This window comes from Cimex lectularius, unplaced genomic scaffold (assembly GCF_000648675.2).
Source record: "Cimex lectularius strain Harlan isolate CLEC.00 unplaced genomic scaffold, Clec_2.1 scaffold295, whole genome shotgun sequence".
NCBI lineage: Eukaryota > Metazoa > Arthropoda > Insecta > Hemiptera > Cimicidae > Cimex > Cimex lectularius.
This window is the reverse complement of record NW_019392901.1, coordinates 474,415-497,029: the sequence shown is the minus strand read 5'-3', so window position 1 is coordinate 497,029 and position 22,615 is coordinate 474,415. Positions and strand designations below refer to the sequence as shown.

Genomic DNA, 22,615 nt, shown 5'->3' with positions numbered 1-22,615 from the left:
GGGGAGCGCAAACCCCGCTTCACTATCCATTTTACCATACCATAACAATATTGCATTAAATTATGTACTTTACGCAAGACGTTACGGAAATTAAAAAGGAATATGACTGACGATCACAAAGACCGACTGGAACAATAAATCAACAACCAAAACAAAACAGACTTAATCCATCAAACAACTTGACGAACAAACCCCACCATTAGGACTTCGTAACCGAAACTTCTCTCCACGGAAATCGTCGAATCAACACTGAAGATGGTGAAATGCAGAATCGCTCCTACGAGACAAAATCATCGAGGATAAACAAACCAAGACAACGGGTAACTATTGTTAGGATAAATACATTATACAATTAATTTCTAATGTTCTAACTTTCGTTTCGTGCTACTGAACAATAATCAACATTTAAAATGTGTAGCATGTGTAATAAAATAGATATTTACATGTACAAACATGTGTAGGTTTATTTAGGAAACAATTGAATACGTTGATTCTGAACCTTTGCTTGATTTGTCTTGATGACGTAGAAACAGTTTCGTGTTATAAGCAGTACCGACACCATAAGTCATGCCGAACCAGAAACCGACAAAAATGTCTACCCAGTGGTGCTGAAAATCGACGACTCTGCTAATCCCGACAAACACTGCGATGCACATAAATAAGAATTGGGTGAAGATTTTCCCGAGGAAAAACCACTTCAGTTTTAACTTAACTTCTACGTACAAGCAAATGTACACCATTGACAGCGTTATGATGGAAGCGTGCCCGGAAGGAAAAGTCTTTCTAGCTTGGTTAATTGTTTTCTTGTCACCTGAACATGTGTAATCTTTGATGAAATGACTGTAGACCGCCGGATCCGAACAATTGACGTTTGGTCTGCACGCTTCCAAGAAATATGGCCCGAGTTCACCCAAGGTCCCTTTTACAATATTTCCCATCGTAAATAGAATCATGTGGGCTAGGAGTAATTGTCCACTAGTGGATAAGACTCTGAAGACGATGATCCTCTTGAAACCAGGCGGCTCATCCTTCCACGGGTAATTTATCAATTCAACTGCAACGATGACACAGATAGGGAACACAGTTGCCAATATAATTAAGGAAAATACGCCTACCGTTGACTCCTTCATCGGATAATGTATGTTAATATTCTTACAATCGAAACCCCGAATGGTAGGATTGATGATAAATGTGATGGTCCCCAAAACAAACCAAAATATCACAAACAAAATTAATAAATAATAGTTGAAGAAATACATAATATTTTTCATTGATAATAGTACAAATGCTAATGCTTCAATATTGCAAACAGTTCACGAACGGTTCAATGAAATTACAAAAATGAGCACATGTTAAAATCGATGAATTACCAGATGGTGAAACAGGCATATTTGTTCCTTTTTTATATTTTTTATTTTCCAATATTTTATGTAACAAATTTGGGGAAGAACCAGTGGGTCACGAATTGCTTGCAACGCATCCTTATTGTTTTAGTAAATGATCAATTTTGCTGTGTTGAGTAATGATAGTCCAATGTGATCAGGAACCATCGAAATTATACATATGATTCTCCAAATTGATTGTCTCAAATTTTTCTATACGCATCATAGATTTTTTTCAAAGAGAACTAGATAGATCAAAATTTTACTGTACTTCTGAAAAAAATTAAACCTCATCTGAAGCAGCAATTGAGTTAATTTCCTTCTGGACCATTTGTCCCACAAATAAAAACTATGAAGCTGTGTTTAATCGAAATCTTATGGGAGATTGTCCAATCAGACCTTGTGCTCAAGTCTTGAAAATTTTATCTTTTTTAATCTTGTCTATTTGTCTGATTAATAAATATTTATTCCATCGAGAAATGGATAGCTCAAAATTTACCTGTACTTCTCAAAACAAACCAAATTTCGTCTCAAACAGCGATTAAGATTTTATCCTTCCGGGCACAGGCGGGAATAAGGGTGGTCCCACAAATGTAAACAGTGAAGTTTTGTCCTAAACATACATCGATCCATTCGTCGTAGGTTGAACAAATTTTCTTACTTTGCTAATTTTTTACTGAAGAACCATGACTGAAGTACAGGCGATGACTGTTCGTGATCACGAGCAATCGAAACCTTTCAAAAGGTTACCCACTCAGCTGACCTTTGTCACTCTTTCTCTATTTGTCGGAATCATAGATATTTGCTAGCTTTTTTCAAATGGATAGTCCAAACATTCTTCTGCTTTACAATACAAGCGTACATTAATTGCCTCTTAAGAAGCAATTCAGTTGTCCCCGTGGGCTCATGCTGAAATAAAGTCGGTCTCCCAAATTTAAAATGTGAAGTTGTGTCACTTCATGTACATAGATCATTACATAGTTTTAGATTCGTATGCCTTTTTTGTATTGTGCTGATTTTTGACTGAAAAAATATGATTGATGACCAGTGTGATCGGAACTCAAGAATAACCGAAATCTTACAAATTATTCCCCAAGCTGTCCTACTTCTAAAATTTTCTGTATTTCTTTGTCTTTTTTTCCCAAGGATAAATGGAAAACCCTGATTTTCTTGTACTCTTTACGTGTTTTCGTACTAATAAATACTCTTTGTACCCAAGCTGAAAAAAACCTAGCCTTTTAAATAAAATGTCAACTTGTGTTATAAAATGTACATAGATCTCACATTGTTTTTAGCCATTTTTGATTTAGAGATGACCCTTAAAATATCATACGAAGATACAGATGTTTTATTAAGTTATTGTGTTAAGGAAACAAAATACAAGTTTGTCATTACGTTCCTCAAGGATAGTACAAATTAATTCATTTTTTACCCACTATTAATACATGAAAAAAAAACTCCTGAAAATCACAAAAGAATGAAATTTGTTATCTTAAGCTTACATTTTGTAATGTAACAGTTTGACATCATCTGGTAGATTATTAAAAAAATTTTACAGCCCAATATTTACTAAAGTTTTTACATCTTTTCAGGTTCACCCACAGGAACTATTTTATTATAGTTTCTCTATACTGGTTATGTAAAGAGTTAAATTTTTTTAGTCTCACTTGATTTGGGACAATACACAATGTAAAATATATAAGCTGGACAAAGTCAAAATGTTTAATTTAGTAACTGTTTCTTTGAAGCATTCCATATACTTTAAATTTCCTAAAATTTTCATAGCGTTACGTTGTTTTTGAAAATTAGTTTAGCATGACTCTAACCCCAGACCAATAAAGCATAAGTAGTATACTATTGGCAATAAGAAAAATAAACATTAATTGAAACTCTTCCAGATATATTATAAATGAGTCTTCTATCTATAAATAATTATTTGCCCAGTTTAGATGCAACAAATTGACAATGAGCATCCCGCGAGATGTGAATCTACAACTACCCCATGTGATTTATCAGTTGATTTGATTGATCATTTCATGAATTAGATATTTTCAGAATCATAAACTTTGTCTTTTCTTTGTGTTGCAATCGACAATTTTCAATGAACCAGTTTTCCCAATTAGATTTCAGTTCATTATTTGGTTCGATCAGCTCTATCTCTCTTGGTCCATTCAACTGAGCATTGCAATCATCATCATTCGCTTATAAATTTTTTAAATAGATTTTCTAATTCGGTGAATATGTTTGTTGTAGTTTAACAATTCATAAGTGAGGAATCAAGTCGAGTTCAAGTCGGCCAGTGATCAGTTGTAAGCTAAAATATGATGGAAATATTCCTCAGGCTGATCTTCTCATGCACATTTATTACATTTACATTACATTTACAACTCACTTCTTTTTTAGTGGTCTTTCTGATAAGTTTTTTAGGTTGTTGATACGAATTTTAACATTTTTATTTCGTAAAATTATTGAATTTCATTAGATTTCGTGGTCCGATTGGCCAAATAACATCTTTCAGTTAATTAATCTTTATGTAAGGTATTGGCTGAGATGAAATAGTCAGAGTCACGAGCGGGATTCGAACCCACGACCTTCGGCTACGTCGCTGCTCTACCACTTGAGCTATCGATAGTATTTAGCCGAAGGTCATGGGTTCGAATCTCACTCGTGACACTGACTTTTTTTATCTCAATATATTACATAAAGATTAATTAATTGAAAGATGTTATTTGGTCAATCGGACCGCGAAATCTATTGAATTTAATAAGTTAAATTGAGTATATCTTCATTCAAGCTCTCCGTGGCCATTTCATTTGTCGCCGAGAATCAAATAGATTACACATTTGAAAAATGGCAAAAAGGAAGGAAAATTCTAAACGTTGGATTGAGAGGGGAAGTTAGTATCCGAGTGGACCGAGGCCACGCTAACTCAAGTGGTAGAGGAGCGGCGTGTTTAGCCGAAGGTCGTGGGTTCGAATCCCGTTAGTGACACTGACTTTTTCTCAACCAATACCTTACATAAAGATTAATTAATTATTGATTTTTTGAAAAGCAAGGTACGATACATATTTATACATACAACCTATATTAATGAAATCATAGTTTTTTTTTTTAGTTTGAAATCATAGTAAAAAGTTCGGCCCCTGAAAATTAGATCCCTTAGTACAAGTTATCCGTTTGAACGTTTTGTTTTCACACATCCGACTTTAGTTTCTGCGAACGGTTTTATTGTCACTCATTCATTTTTATATCACCCGAGGAAGTTATTATCAATTTCGCCCCGGTTATAAAGCCCCTGACGGTTTATTCAATCCAATTTTCTCTTCTTTTTATTAAACGGAATTATGTGGAGTTCCTTTTGGTTTGAAGGAGGCGAGTTTTGAGCAAATAAACGTATGTGGGAGGGAAACCGTATAAATAAGAAACGCCCAACAAGCTTCTGTCTTCAGAACATTTAAAGGGGGACAAAACTCTTATAAAACACATCTCTCAGCTCCATAGAACATATCACAAGAAATGATAAAACTCTTATTCGATTCCATTTGTCATACCATTATTGTGAAATCATTCATATGATACTATATTGCGTAAACATATTATTTTTTATGAAACGCTAATTGCTTTTACTAGTTATGCAAAAAATCATTTTTTTATTGAATACAATTTATCAGAACCACTGCATTATTAAAAACGGTTTGTTAAAAAGTGATCAGTTAAAAATTTAGTTATACTTAATTGTGTAATTACACGTAACATTAGCTCAAAAGTTGTTCAGATTGTTAATAATTTTATTATGAGATTTATTCAAACCAAAAAATAAATATTTTTACCAAATCTGTTCCAATATAGGAATATAATTTTTCAAACATAGAAACTACCCCTTACGTACTGCTTACTTATTCAAGTAAACGGCACGTTATGTACCATGTAAAATGAGGAGGGACGAACATGGAGTTAATAAAGATCGTTTTTCTCTGATGATGAAGTGATGATTTCATTATCCCACGACCCTGGGTAATTTTTACATTATTAGCCTCGTATTCTATGCGGTTAATGGTCTAAATTAAGATTAGTTCGACTGCCTCCAAACCCCCAAATGCCGGCACTCACGGCTCGGTTGTCATTTGCATGATAAAAACTCGCAATAAAAGGCTGAAAGGTCTAATCATGCAATCCGTAAAGTTAGTTGTTAAGTTTTAATGCTTGTTGATAATGATCTTTGCTAAAATATCTGTATATTTCATTATTTATATATTTGTTTTAAAAATGTAAATGATTATTTGGAGATCGTGAGATGCGAACTGATCTGACGTAGGCTTTAGAAAAATATTTTCTTTATCGTCCCAACGTTTCGATCTTTATTAAGATCATCTTCAGTACCTGTGTTTTATAAACATTGTTTAAATTATACAAATATTTGTAGGATGTGAAAAAAGTGAATCTATGCAATGCTGGTAATTTTAGACTCAATCAAAGTATTTGTACTCACTCAAAGTGTTAGTTTTCTGTCGAGTAAACATTCCAGTCTGACAGAAACAAACACTTTGAGTGAGTACAAATACTTTGATTGAGTCTAAAATTTCTAGCATTGTACAAATTTTTTCACGCCCTACATGTATCTGTATAATTTAAACAATGTTTATAAATCCCAGGCCCTGAAGATGATGTCAATAAAGATCAAAACGTTGGCACGATAAAGAACATGTTTTTCTAAAACCAACGTTACACCAGACTGCACCTCACGATCTCCAAACAATCATTAAGTAACGGTTACTAAACACCACACAAAAAATGTAAAAATGGCATGCAAATAATTTCTTCATCGCTTATAATTTATTCTCCTTATATATGTACATTACTACCTTAACATCTACCATCCTATCATCTAATAGCTAGCCATCTCTCTCTCTCTCTCTCTCTCTCTCTCTCTCTCTCTCTCTCTCTCTCTCTCAAAACCTCTCTGTCTTCATCCGTGTTAATCTCACCCTCTCATTCTGCATCTCTGAGATTATCTCTCCCTATTATTATATAATTGATCAATCTACGTACCTACGTGCGATATTTCTATCTTATCTACGTATCACACTTACTCTCACTCACACTCTACATCTCTATGTAATTTGTCTATCTGCCTACCTACTTTCAAATCAAATATGTCTACCTGATATATTAACATTTAGTGCGATATACCTCAATATTTCGACCTATCTATGTATCTCTAACTACACTTTTTTCTAGGTGTACACCTGTAAATGCATCTATATGTCTATATCAATCCCTTGGTCTTTTTGATCTCTCTTTCTTTCTCTCTTGCTCTATCTACGTATCTATCCATGTTATTTATGTACCTATATACATATTTTTCAACCTAATTATATGCTTATATCTATATCAACTTTTTTTCTCGCATATGAACATATTTTTCACATCATGTTCTCTCTCTTTCTCTCTCTCTCTCTCTCTCTCTCTCTCTCTCTCTCTCTCTCTCTCTCTCTCTCTCTCTCTCTGTCTTTCTCTCTTACTCACTCACTCCCTCTCATTTTCAACCTACTTAATTGTTATTTTTTATTTGTCCATCCAAAATCGTTCCATGTTATCTCTTTCCTTCTAACTTTTCTTTTTCTCTAACCGGTTCTATCTCAATGATAAAAAAGTTCGTATTCATGCTTTATAACTTGTTTAAAACGTAAAGTAATTCCACTTATTTTAGACATAAAATGGATTTATTTATTACTTTATTCTTATTATTCTCCATTGAAATTCCATGTGCTGCTTCAAGATTCGAACCTTCATCCGCTATCGTGGTAAAGTCGGAGGGACTAAACCTGGTGCCACCGTGGTTCCTTGTGATGTAGATGAATACAAGGTTTTTTATTCGTTTTATTTTCGCTTATTAATCGCTACACATAAATTGTCGAGTTGCCTGTATTAACTTATTATTTTTATAGTTGATGATAGATGTTGGTCTGTAAGTGTAATCATATATTTTGATAATTTAAATTATTCTGTATACGGAAAAAACTTCAACTTTTTTATTCTTAAATTATTTTTTACAGTTTTGATGTATGTTGAACCGGCAAAGGGTCACTTATGGGATGTATTTTCACTATCGCTTAGATTGTTGAATTACTCAAAAGCGTTTCGGCATTGCGCCATCTTCAGTGAGGAGCTGCTCATGGACAGCCTGAACTGTTCAGCATAATTATTTTTATGTTACGTTTAAATAGCTTTTTCTCCTTTACACTCTCTCCACATATTTACTCACTCTGTAGTGTAAGCGTGGTCAAAGTTGTCCAAATCAGAGGAATTGTAAATAAAACTTAATTAATTAATCAAACACTTTTTTTGGAAAATTATGTATAAATAATATACATTCAGAGAAACGGTTTATCAAGCGGTTAATTGAAAATTGATTCGTGAATCCCATGTAGAATTTTTGTTGTTGCTATGATTTTATTAGCGAGAACCTTCAAGTCTTTTTGAGCAGATACGTTTCAATAACCGATGATAGCAATGGCAATGTTCCGAATCCAAAGCAGGTGATTCAGCCTCGATAACTCCGGAATAATGTAAATTAGTTCAAATTCCGATTGTCAGTTGTGGCCGTCGGCTAGCGAGAGGGTCTCGGTTATCGTATAATCAGGCACACTTATGTAAATGTCGAAATGATGGAAATTCTTATGGGTCAGGTAGAGAAGGAAAAGTTTATCTAACGGCTCCAAGAAATTGAATGTTACATTAGGTGTCTGCGGCTGCATTACCTCTGATTACTCGCCCCGAGGGCCAGGGGCTGCCGATGCCGGCGGCCGGTACCATGCGATTCCATCTGTGTAACGTTTTGCTGCATCTGCTGGTGCATCTGGGCTCACACCCACTACCTCCAGGTTTTTTTTTACGAGACGTCTAATGGCCGGTGATTTACACGAGGGGGGAATTGGGGATGATTAAATACTTCTGGGGGTTCGTTACCGTTTTTCTATTTGTATGTGCATGTCTGATCTACCTTTCCTCTAACGAGACGATACACCTTCGGTACAGGAAAAAAATCCTTACATCATAAACTGCCTACTAATTATTTCCTGCCCTTAAGCACGCCAATTTAAAACAAACTTGTTATAATCAGTTTTCTTTGAATGCTCATTTGTCTCGTCGACTCATTGTCCACTATTATTTACATTTACTTTATGTAATTAATTACATACGCACTTGTTTTATTTCTAAGAGGTTTTCTGTCAAGACACAAATATATTTGTTAAAATAACGGATCTGCCTGAAATACCTCAAGAAACGGATGAAATTGTATTAACTTAGAAATTTAAATCATTTGACGAATGAAACTATTTGAACGTTAGCCCATAAAAGATAAACCTTGGAACAACCTTATCTGAAATTCCATTTTTTTAATCAACGGTATAATTATGTTTCGAAAATATTTGTTTTTTTAACGATCCATTATCTCAGAAATCTCATAAGGCATTATTAACGTAAAAAGACAAGATATAAAACTCTCTGGGAAAGATTCTTCTTGGTTTTTTTTTTATCATTGCTGGCATTGTTGCGTTTAAAGATTGAAGATTCGTTCATAAGGCCTTCGATTCAGTAAACGATGTCCGATCAGTTTCGGACGATATCTTTACAAAATGGATGTCATCTGGTGGTTTTAATCAGAACAAAGATTCTCCCCTAACCATTTAATTATTTTATTACACAAAGTGTTCTTTATACTGTAGATGGCCAGGCTGAATTTCTCATGAACGAATAACTTATTGAAAAACCAAAAATGCAATTAAAAATTTTCTGTCGTTTTAAATTTTTACAGCTTTTTAAAAATATTTGTTGTCAGGATACATCAGAGCCATTACAACTTGGAAATTTTAAACGACACGTGTAACTTTTTATCTATTGTTTTGAAGGATTTTCCACTCTGAAAACAAGCGCAATCAGATTTTAAATTGATCAAAGCATAACAAATACATGACACATAATTTGAAAAGAAATATCTTAATTTCCTTTTTATTATTAAGTATTTTCATGTGCGGCTTTAGTGATAGTAGTACTTATTTTAAAAACTCTTAGGGATGGTTAGGTATAATTTCTATTTTTAAACATAAAAATTTTTTACGTATTATTAAAATGGAATGTATGTGTGGTTGAGATAGGGAAGTTATTGTCCGAGCGGATCGAAGTCACGATAGCTCAAGAGGAAGAGCAGCGGCGTATTTAGCCGAAGGTCGTGGGTTCGAATCCCGCTCGTGCCATAGACTTTTTTATGTTAACCAATACCTTTCATAAATATTAATTAATTGAAAAATGTTAATTGGTCAATCGGACCACGAACTGTAATGGATTTAGTAATGTATTACACTTTTCATTGAAAAAGAAAATAAATACTAATAATTTAAAATTTGCTTTTCATACTTGTGATGATAATGATGTGTGTCCTTGCTTGCATATCCCTTTTGCTTACAGTGTTAGATATCTTGGTGTGACATTGGACTCGAATTTAAGATTTAATTTACATATTGATTCTTTGGTTTCCCGTCTGAGAAAGCTCTTTTATAAATTTAGAATTTTACGCAACTCTATGAAAATTGAACTCTTAAGTGCAATATATTTTTCTCTTGCACAATCCGTAATAGCCTATGATATTTTCTGGGGAGGTACTGATAAATGATAAGACTCTGGATGACTAAACTCACTTCTTACGAGAAAATACGCAAAAATTATACAGTGAATTTAAAGCAATGAATCTATATTAAATCATTCTTAAATGTTCATATTTGTATATATAAAAATAATCTTGTAACTATTTACATCACTTAATGTAACACAAGACACAATTCATTGGTGAGCTCACGTTTTTACAATGTAAAACGTACGCAATATTATAACTTTTCATTAATTATGGATTTCGTTTTTTTATGTATATATATAAAGAAAGGATTATTATTTAAAATTTCAAAAATTCCAAAGAAGGCAAAAAAATTTATAATTTCAAAAATTTTAAATTGTAGTTAAGATATTTTAAAGCCAAGATTTAATTTGGCTGGTTCTTTTCAGGCAGAAGTTTGTTCTGTATTATGTTTGTTTATTTGTTTGTTTTTCATTATGTAAAGATATATTCTGATTATATCTCTGATGATTTCCAAGAACTCCTGCTGTTCAGTACAAGCTTTGCTTTGTGACAGGAGGCAGGGATGTACCAAAATATCATTTTTTTAAATAAATTTATATGTAAACAATTTAATTATTCTTTCTAAGGTCTTGGTGGAGATAAAAAAGTCAGTGTCACGAGTGGGATTCGAACCCATGACCTTCGGCTAAATACGCCGCTGCTCTACCTCTTGAGCTATAGTGACTTCGATCCTCTCGGACACCCACTCTCCATCTCAACTTACAACCGTTCGAATTTTCTCTCTTTTTTTCCACTTTCAAATGTCGTGTTCGAATCCCGCTCGTGATATTGACTTTTTTATCTCAACCAAGACATTAGGAAGAATAATTAATTGAAAAAATTATGATTAGGATTAAATTCTCCTGAATTGAATGGATTTATACTATGTACTTATTCTTGCAAATAAAGGTTTATTATTATATATTTATATACATGAAACTAATTATATATATATATATATATATATATATATTGTTATATAAGTGTATAATTAGATACATAAGTTTGTTTATTTATTTATATACTCAGTCCCTAATTGATTGTTGTTGTATGTGTTTCTCTTCAAATTGGCATTAAAATTGTGACGTTTTATAAAATGTTTATCGGCTGATAACATAAATGTCACTATACGAAAAGTCGTAATGAACGTGTGGAAAAAATCGATAATTGATAATTTTGCTAATCCCAAAACCACGGTTTTGCCGGTTCAGCTGTTCTTTTATGGAGAAGTCGGCCGTGAAGAACATTTCATATTAAAATATTTGTCTTCCCTTTTGCCAGGGATGGCCAATTTCCATATTTCCTCCGACAAAGGACGCCTTTCAAAGGCTCTTTCAACCCTAGCGTAAATATTAATCCGGTTTAATTTTTACGACACCGGGTTGATTAAATACTTGTTAGGGTTAGTTATCTTTTATGCGCGTACTGTGTGCACGCCCGGGGAATTGCTTTGGATTCACTTCTAATGAGTCGGCCGACGTTCGGGTAAGGAAAAATGTTCCGTCATAAACTAGCTGCCAATTATATTAGGATTTGGCGTCTGATGAATAATTTATACCCGTTCTACATATATCCTCTGGTCAGGTTAGAGTAATTCAACTTTCAAAATTAATTGTCGACAAGGGGCAAAAAATGTCAATCAGCTTTGAAAGAAATTACATTGGCAACCATTTAAATATCAGGTGGGATTAGTTTATTTTTATTTTATCTGAGTAAGAATTTTTCGAAACGGAAATTTTCCCAGTTTTTCCTTGTTCACAAAAATAAAAGCCAATTATTGTCGATGTATTCTTACAGTCAATAAACAAAGTGAGATTCTGATTCAAAGACGTTTTATTTTATGACGAGCCATTTCTTAAAGGCCGCCAAAGCGCCATCCACAACATGGCAGAGACTTCCGACGATTAAGGAGGCAGAAGAGGGCGGCGGAAGCCTAAGCACAGCGGAGCCATGCTTGATCGATGTGCTTATGAGTCGCATTAAGTCTTAGAAAAAACAAAGTAAATAAAAGAGTGTGACGTGATTAAAGTCTCAAAAATTGTGTGTTGAATAGTTCGTCGGCTGGTGCCTATTATAAAAAGTTCAGTACAGGTTATTTTGCATCTTGTCTAGAAGAAAAGGTTGCTAAAGAAACTTTAGACTTAACTACTTAAACTAAATTTTAATTATAAGAAAATATTCTCTTTCTTCTTCGTTTCTTTGTAATAAGTAACCGTTAATTGATTCTATTATTTGTTTTTAATTAAGAACTTTTTTTTAATGTTAAACTATTAACTTTTTTTATTATTCACAAGCATATTAATACCCCAACGTTATATATACTCTTATGACAAGCCATTTCGTAAAGGCCGCCAAACCTCCATCACCACATAAAGGAGGCATAGAGTTCCGACGATTGAGGAGGCACAAGAGGACGGCGGTGGCCTAAGCAGAGCTTGATCGGACAAAACCGGCACATTTGGTTTCCGTATAGTCTTTCTCGTTTTAAAAATGGTCTTTGTCCTCCTCATTATAATAAACCATGGTCACAAATTGGCAAACGAAAAGAAAAGAAAAGCTGAGAATGAAGCACTAAAAGTTTTTCACAAAAAACACATCAACAACAGCAAAACCTTACTGTAAGCCTGAGAAATTAGGTTTAAATTGACGATAAAAAAAACTAATCGATACTAGATATCGATCAGAAAATTTTAGTAAGAAATAACTGCGTTCAACCATACAAAGCCTCGTTTTTTCAAACTATCGCGTTTTACCGAAAGCTGTGCTTTTTCAATATTTCCACCCGTTTTCTCGTAAAGTATTTGACATATTTAGTTGCTTTTTCTATTGTGGATACACAGTAACCCTCTACACAGACAGCGGGTTTTTTTTTAAATTAATAAGAGCCGAGAAAAAAAATCAAAATATTTACAAAAAACGCTTTTTTTTCAAAATATATAAAATATTTTCTCTTCAATGAAATTAAATTTCCTCCCTTTTGTACGTTCAAACAGTGTTACCAAACAACCTCAAAAAATTTATCTTTCTTAGCTATTACCGTTTTTGAGAAAATGGGACAAATATAAGAAAAAACATAATTTTATAACCTAAATGAACATAATAATTTAAAACCCGAGAATGCCCGAAGCAATAAGCTATAAAACAGTTTCAACTAGGCTACAATGTTAAAAATTAGTGTTTTAAGTTTTAATTATGTCTAAAGTTTTAACGAGTTGAGAGGAGAGATGTACAATAATTTCCTTTTCGTCCACATACTTTCTTGTCTATTTTTCTACGCATCAGATTGCTTCCTGATGAGCTGATGAGATATTTACAACGAACACGTTTTAGATCACAAACTGAAATCTATTTTTTCAAAAAATATTCAGAGAAACAATCTCGAAATACGTGTTTATCTCAATAAGTATATCTATTTTACAATTCAGGCAAAAGTTTGTGCACAAAACAAATGAGACTCAGATATCGGCAAATAACTTTAGGCTAAAAGAAATCCCAGGTGCATACTAAATTAACTAAAATTATCTATAATTTTTAAAACTGTTTTAAACGTAAAAATGGCTGTAGTAAACAAAAGCCAGTAGATAAAAATCAATTGGTTGAATACTTCCGTCGTTCTTTAAATTGTATTTATTAAACAATATAATTTTAACTACAATTAAAAGAAAAAATATGGCCGTTCACATATTTATATTTTATCATTGTAATTCTCTAAAGGGCACGAAAGCTATGAATCATCCTCACCGGGATGGTCTTCGGAAGTAGGATTTGGTCGGTGACTCCCTGAGGATTGTAAAATACCGCGGATGTCATCTTTCGAGACAAAAACAGCAAATTCTGCATATCCGTACAAATAAAGGCGACTCTGCACTAAAATGTTATTAATCGATTTCCACTACACCGAGGAATTAAGGTTAAGCCTCTTAGGACGGAGGTCGTCGAAAATGCCTAAGCGGTTTATGCACACACTAAATTAACAGCAAATCCCTTCCTTTTAAGTTATAACAAACGCAGGCTACTAACCTTTTCTTCTCAAGTTTTTCTTTTTAAAATATCCCTATTTTACAGCGCTGTTTTTTTTCCAACCGTTTGCTACCTGTAAAAAATAAAGGATTATTATTAAAAATCAAATTTAAAAAAATTATTAAAACTGAACAATAATATGTCGATCATTCATTTACTAAAAGACTTGTAGATTACCAACAATTTTAACTGTCCAGCATAAATCCTATAATTAATTTTTTCAATTCATTAATTTTTTATGTAAGGTTTTGTTTGAAATAAAAAAGTTAGTGCAACGAGCGGGATTCGAACCCACGACCTTCGGCTAAATACGCCGCTGCTCTGACTTCGTTATACGAACTCCCCATCACAACCTACAACCTGTCGAATTTTCCCTCCTTTTTGCCATTTTTCAAATGTAGTGTAATAAGGATTCGATTCTCGGCAACATATGAAGTGGCCACGGTGTGTCGTTAGTGAAGTTATACTTCGTTTTACATATTAAGTCCATTATATTTAATGGTCTATTGACCAAATTTCTTTTTTCAATTAATTAATCTTTTTATGTAAGGTATGGGTTGAAATGCAAAAAGTTAGTGCCACGAGCGAGATTCGAACCCACGAACTTCGGCTAAATACGCCTACCTTTCGAATTTTCTGTCTTTTTGCAACTTTTTCAAATTCGACAGGTGGTAGGTTGAGATGGGGATCGATAGCTCAAGCGGTTAGAGAAGCGGCGTTCTTTTTATCGATATCAATTTCAGGGCATCAAACAACCCACTTCAGTCTCTTTTACTTTTTGGAAACCCAAGAACTACAATTAATAGAACTTCGTATTTTAGGTTCCTATATTTTTCTGATCATTAATTGTTTTAATGGTTCCTACATCCTTCTTATTGATAACGTTGATTATGCTGATGGTTTGAAAATACCATTTTGAAATAAGCACTAGGATCAAAAATTAAGTGGCACAATTTTTCTAATTAATATTGTTTTCTGGGAATCTAAATTTATTTGATTCAATATTTTTAAACACAAATGCGAATAATTGGGTTTTTGGTACATTAATATCATTTTCTGCGCGTTGGTGGCCGCAACGGTTTAGGCGTTGACACGGCGTTCATCAAGGTAAAGGTGCCGGGTTCGAATCCAGCGGTTCTTCGTTCGAATCCGAAATACTTACGAATGGTCTTTTTTTTTAAAAACACAAGCACACTGAAGGTTTATATGACCTCTGCTGTTGCGAACCCTCGTAAAAAAAAATATATATATATATATATATACCATTTTGTTAAAGTTGCAATATAGGCAAAACCAAAAGTTCTTTGTAGCAAAAATAACTGATAGCCAATTTTAATTGTTAAGAAATTGAAATAATTATTGATTAAGATTCGTGGATATTGGTTGAGAACGTTTCCTTCCTGTGAAAAAACTGTCCATGGAGGCAGTGCCTCGGACTCGGGCGATTCGACCGAATTCATATTGTATTTATGTTGAGGTTGTGTTATTCCCTCCAAGTCAATGTTTTCCCAGGTCTATGTTTTTAAAGATGACTACAGCCTATTTTTTCGTTCGGCCCTGGATTTCTCGATGGGATTGTTTGATTTTTCTCCATGTATGCTGGCATAATGTTAAAAATATACATGATGATAAATATGAACATGAAACTAATAGCTCGACAATCCAACATTCTAGCTGCAAAATTACTCCAACAACACAACAACTTAACAAAAATGCGAAAATACAAACTAATGTGAAGAAGAGGACAAATACTTAAACAAAGGCTTTTCAGTGTAAAATCTGAAACGGGCTGATTAACTCCTTTTCTTTTCTAAAGTGTTTATTTATAAGAAAAGCCAAGTAAATGAAAACCTTCTTTATAAATGATTATTGTCAACGTTGTTAAGCTATGTATACTGTAAATAATTAAAAATATACTTTATGAGTTTACAGATTAAAACTATTCGATCAGATGCAATTATTGCACTTTCCAGCAAAACAAAACAATCAAACTAATGTAAACGATAAATAAAACTGTAATGCAATAGTCAATTTGATGAACACATGTTTTTTGCAATTTTCGTTAACAATCAAGTGAATGAAAATAATACAAAACACATAGCAATTAAAAATGTTTGTCATGGAAATAAAGTTCATAATTGTACATACATTAGACCAATAATAAAATCAGCGGTTTTTTTAAATCAGGTTTTCTTCGCAAACACAGTAGCAGGCAAAAGACAAAATGGTTACATTTTTAAGGTTGCAAAAGGTTATAAAGCCCAGTGTCTTTCCAATTTCTAAGAGAAAAAAAGAGACAAGTTGCAATCTGTATGTAAAAATAACGATTTAAAATTTATTGATTATTGATAAAAATAAACGATTATCTATCTATCAATATAATAAAATTACCCAGAAGTTCATAATCAAATTTAATAACAAAAATTCTGCCAATTCTTTTTATTGAAATTGAAGTAAAAATTATTTTTATTGAGAGAATTAATATTCATTGGTTTAAGATTTGCATAGACTCATCATACTTGGGCAAATGAATAGACTAGACGTTACAAAAGAAAAAGTTATAAGTTCATTGTTTAGATACACATGTTATATAAAACGCTGGTTTACAAAATAAATTTATTATTCATATGTATTGAACCAGTGGCCAGATATTGTTATACTTAGATACTTACCTTGTCCAAGGAATCCCAGATTATGCAGTTCAGATTACTGATTACTAGTTTATATAACATCAAATCTACACATGTATGTATATATATAAACAACAACATTTTGCACATCAATAAAGCCATTGATTGTGTTTAGCATAATGAGCATTTTTACAAATTAATCAAAAACAACTTTTCTACAGTCAGTGTGACACATCTAATCGAAGGGTTCCATACCATGACCATTCATGGGGCCAAATTGACTTGGTACTCTGGCGGGTGGGTCGAATGTTGGGTCCCTTCTTCCTGGTTTTCCTCTTTGTAAATATTGTATGTACTGCGTATATTTAGGTATATGTAAATACGTTACGCTCGTGACACCAAAAATACGACGGGTGGTATAATGTGGTTTGAGACTCGAGACCCCGAAACGGCTCACTTCGGGTTCTCATCCACGGCCCTTTTTCTCAATCCTTCATTCTATCCTGTGACCCCTCCTAACCCTTGGTTGCAAGGGGGGTATCCGGGCACAAAATAAAGGTGCAGCCCAGAGGGCGTGGCAACCTCTCTGAAGCACAAGCTGTACTCATGTCTGCCTAGGGTCGGCATGGGCGGCGGGTGCCTTAGCAGAGTCACACGAAGGCCAGTCACCAGATCCTGTCTGCATTGACGGGGAAGGGTGTATGGCCGTCTGTACCAAGGGGTAACTAAACTTTCCAAATTCAGCCCTAGTTACACTGGGAATGGATTCGTGGTGGCTCGTGGTGACGCCCCTGAGAGGCTGTCTTCTATCTGTGACCTTCGTGAAGCTTGCGTATGGCCAGCGTAATTACCTCCGGCATCACGGAATACGTTGCGACCGGACGATAGCGCGTAAGCGTTGAGGACGTGATTATCATGATGAATAGTCCCTCGAATAAGTAATAATGTGTAAGCGAACGGAAACGGGTAGTGCATCGGTGTCTCGGACTCGAGTATGCTTTTCATTGTTGTGCGTATGACCGGCGTGGTACCCTTGGGGAAGCGAAGGATCGGACCACCTAGGCTGAGCCTATGGCGTCCCCCGAATCCGCATGGCAGGTGTAGGCTGAGCTGGATAAGAGACTTTACCGTAGGCGGTGCTCATCTCGGGTGTGGTTAGCAATTCCACATTAAACTAAACCGCTGCCGGGGCGTTCCCTATACTCAGTATACTCAGGGAGATAGAATGGCCTTCTCTATCTAGGGAGTACGCGGGAGAACAGGCTGATGTATTTCGGCCTGTTAGCCCTTTGCGTGCGGCATATGACCCGATGCACAATGCGGGCCCGACCATTCGGAGTGGACAAGCGGAGAGCGAGGTTGTCTCGGCCCTTAGGTGCCGGGGCGCCTCTACACCAATGCTGTGGCGGTAACACCATTCCGTCGCATGCGGAGGTGCGTCAGCTCTCATCTTGAGAATCAAAACGTCCGATAAGGCCGAAAAGGCCAGGTGCGGATGCTAAAGATCCTCTTGTCTTGTTGACGATGAGTTCTCAGGAACGAACTGTATATGTAAATATTATATTTGTAAATAATTCATTTGTCGTGGTTGTGTAATTAATGTACAGCATAGGACGGATTGCGGAATATCGAATACTTTATCGGCCATAAAAGTGATTGGAGGCTAAAATGACTTCACTGTAGCCCCAGCATTTAATAGAAAATAAATATTTTAAAAAAACATGAAAATCTTTTCCTATAAATAGTCAGCCCTTTCTAACCTTATCTGGTACGAACATTGTTTAGCTTGCTAGCGTGATATGCCATCCCAGCATGTCCAATTAGCTCTATTCTCGGACGACACTGCCCTATTTTCGTCCTTGTGGTGCACCTGCACTATCACTAAGAGACCCAACGTTGCTTTACATAATTTGAATAACTACTATAAAGAATAGAAAACAATAATTAACCTTCAAAAACCGTTACTATTATTTTCAGGAGGAGTCGACCTACACTTGGCGTTGACGTAATAAATGGCTATGTGATTCCCTGATCCCCTTCGATTAAATACTTGGCCTATGGCTTGACACATAACTAAATTTTACAACAAACGATCTATTGCTAGCAAGTGGTAAAACAAGCTGTCGAACTCAAGTTTCTACTCTAGCGATACTATTCTGTAGGTAGTCGGTTTGAATATGAGTAATACCATACTTATATACAAAACGGTGGTAACACCAGCTCTTATTTATTCCTGTGCTGTCTGGTAGTCAACGTAACTATAACGACGTGCTTAGGCTTGTAAACTCTCACCATTCCACAAGGATGGGTCATTTGTAGGAGATATGCAGGCTGGATACACAATCAAAAGATATAGTAAAAAATGGACCATAATCTTTAAGGAGGATTGTGCCAGTAGCCCTAGTAGTTTCATTCCTGGAATTAGCATTGTTGTTTTTAAAAGAGGAAAGATAAATCTTTATGTAATGTAAGTTAGATGTAGTGGGTGCTCTTTCGCGTCATGTTAAGCTAGTTCTAATCGATTGAGATGAAGACTGGCAGTCCAGAGAATACTGGACTGCCTTTCCAGTTTTGGTTGTTTTTAGATTTTTTATTACCTCATTAAATAGTTTGTCATGATTTTTTTTGCCGGCTAAATACCAGGGTCGTCTGCGCCCCACATATAAAGCCTTCTCCCATTTGTCTTCTTTGCTATCTTATGTGTACATTCTTTTCTGAGTCTTCTTCACCTAATTCACCTAATAGGAGATTCGTTATCTTGTTTGTTGTTACCCTCCCACGCGTGATAAACTAAAATCCATAGATATAATATTTATACAGATTTTCATAATTCACATTCATACTATCGTGATCTTGCGGCCTCCTTTCTTTCACACTAATAAATACATTCAAACTGTATTTACAAATTCCACTCATACACTAAGCTATCCTAACGTAAATTTTTTGACGGGCCTTTGGAGTACTCGATATTCCTCGGCAGTCACGTCCTTTCACGCATCACCTCTCATGCTTATAAATACATTCATTCTGGACAAGCCACTACACTTCGGGAGTATAGTACCAACGAAATGCCAATGACTAGTCCCTCACATCATACTAGAAATATATAACATACCTATACTAATTTGGTGGGCCTGTGAGTACTTGATATTCCGTCACAGCCACACCCATACATACTTCGACATTTACGCAAATAAATACATTCATACAACTAAGGAGGATATAGCACATGTGGTGGGTTATATATAGCCATACGCATTGATTAATTTTATGTAATCCTTCCGTTTATAATCACTGTTGTGCTTAAGTACTTTTGTAATGTCATTGGGAAGGCCACACCGTGCTCTGTGCGGCGCTAGTTATCGCATTCTTCGAAAATATGTCTTTCTGTTACAATTGCGCCGCACTTGGGGCATTTCCTCGGTCTCTTACCGATGAGGAGATGTCCATGTAGGCGGGTATGGCCTATCCTTAATCGTGTAAGTACAGTTATTTATTATTGTTTATTTACTTCTGTAGGTGAGTAGAGTTTATTTAATCTTACTGTCAACACAAACATTTAAAAGTGATATAATATTATGCAAATATTGTTATCTAGTTGTCTGAGAGAAAATAAAACCAAATACTTAATATTTGTTTGTTGTATTGTTTTATTTTAACGGACGGTTTTAATTTCTTTTCGTTCGTGTAATTACATAAAACGGAATGATGACCTCCATTTGAAAGGACAAACATCTTTTGGGCCACAAGTGTTTGGAAAGGTTAATGGAAAAGATAATTCTCTGTAAAAATGGTAATTTAATTTTCCGTAGATGAAAAATTTGCCTCTTAGAGGAAGAGTTATTGCAGTTTTCGGGGAGGAAAGTGGGAAAGTTGGGAGTCGGAAAAACAGTTGATGGAAATTCTCAAGATAAATAGTAGGTGAGTGGGTAAAGCACGCGAAGCTACTATTTGCGGGTGTCGGCTATAAACGACTAACTGTCCATTACCCAGTCACACCCTCTCCGACCTCCGACTGATGGCCTATTTCGACCTCCTTCGATTCTGGAAGCGCCCACCTGCTTGTTCGATCGCCAACGAATCCGATGTGTTAGATGATTCCGAACCAAATTAAATTAATACCCGGCCATGATTCGTCATGAATATATTATGTTAAAGTCTATTAATAAACATCAACGCGTTTCCCACAGTGTTGTTTTTTTGTTTCATAACTCTGACACGTGGGCCTTCCAATGACAAGCAGATGTTTTTGTGTTTAACATTCTTTTTCCTTTTAGGTATAGGTGTCGGTGGTTTACCTGCACTATCATCTCATTTGTCATTCCCACCCCTTCGTTAAATCTGCCAGGGGGAAATCGTTCGGCATAAATTAACCGTCCTTTTTATAACTATGGGAATTACATATTAAAATGTCCGGTGGTCTTGGAAAACTTTTAAAATCAATATCTAAAGGCCGTGAAAGATCTGTTTTTATCTGCCTGTTAGCGAATCGAGGTGGTTGACGTTTAAAAAAAGCGTGCATAACATATTAAGCATGCAGATGTATATCAATGCTGATTCGCAGACGTTGCCCTCTTATCTGCACGAGTGCTAAACCGATTTAAATAAATTTTTCAGGTTTATTCTCGTTGAGAATCTACACATGGTCACCTACGCCAATTTTAAAACCTTTAAAAATCGGTCATTGTATAATTGCTGCTACGAATGCTAACAAATTAATATTGTTTATTAAATTCTATGTTATTATGTTAAATATTGTTTATTGTACAAACTATGTATATTAAATACAATTTAGTCTTTACACAAGTCACTTAAACAAGAAAAAACATTCTCAATATCAGGTTGAATTCATTTGAAAAAAAAAACGCCTGAAGGATTCCCTCTATTTGGAAGAATAAAAATTTCATTGGTTGATTACAACACAAAACATATTCTTAAAATATTTACTGTATTTGCTTTGGATTCACTTTGCATTGTATCTATTCATTATATTTGATTGACCAAATAACTTCTTTCAATTAATTAATCTTTATGTAAAGTATTGGTTGAAATAAAAAACCTAGTATCGAAAGATAGGTTGTGGAGGGCGTATTTAGCCGAAGGTCGTGGGTTCGATTCCCGCTTGTGACACTAGCATTTTTATTTCAACCAATACCTTACATAAAGATTAATTAATTGAAAGTGTATCTATTGTAATATGAGTTTCTTGGAGTTAAGCAATTTTTGAGGTTAAGAATTGTTTTTAGGAATCTACTAAAAGACAGTGTAATTTTTAAGTATAGAATTACAAGTTAATAATAAAATTTTTTACAAATTAACGATGCAACGTACATCTACGTTTAGCATCAACATCTTCTTAAAACACGTATTTGTAAAATTTTACTACTAATATTCATAGGTTTTTCTGTTTACCTGTTGGTAGAAGAAATATGATCTGATCAAAAGTTATATACATTTAATTCACTAATTTCGTGGTCCGCTTGACCAATTAATATATTGCAATTAATTAGGTTTTTAGTTGAGATAAAAAACTCAATGGCACGAGCGGGATACGAACTCACGATCTTCGGCTAGATACGCCGTTGCCCTACCGCTGAGGTCATGATAGCTCAAGTGTGGAGCAGGGCGTATCTACCCGGAGATCGTGGGTTCGAATCCCGCTCGTGCCATTGACTTTTTTATCTCAACTAAAAACCTTAATTAATTGTTATATACATTTTTCAAATAATTAATATTTATGAAAGGTATTGGTTCAGATAAAACAGTCAGTGTCACGAGCGGGATTCGAACCCAAGACCTTTGGCTAAATACGCCGCTACTCTACCATTTGAGCTATCCTACTTCCCATCTCAACCTCACCTCTCGAATTTTCCCTCCTTTTTGCCATTTTTCAAAGACACTGACTTTTT

The 22,615-nt window shown here is 34.7% G+C and overlaps 1 protein-coding gene across 1 annotated transcript; it reads right to left on the bottom strand.

The window, feature by feature from the left end:
• Positions 1-444: 444 nt before the first annotated feature.
• On the bottom strand, positions 445-1,212 carry LOC112127769 (phospholipid phosphatase 1-like). The gene has a single exon (XM_024229224.1). It carries the CDS (start codon positions 1,128-1,130, stop codon positions 468-470), a length of 663 nt encoding a protein of 220 aa, XP_024084992.1. The 5' UTR covers positions 1,131-1,212; the 3' UTR covers positions 445-467.
• Positions 1,213-22,615: the final 21,403 nt, after the last annotated feature.

What these genes read in the sequence shown, in the direction of transcription:
- LOC112127769 (XM_024229224.1), bottom strand. Translation starts at nt 1,130, where the DNA reads ATGAAGGAGTCAACGGTAGGCGTATTTTCCTTAATTATATTGGCAACT.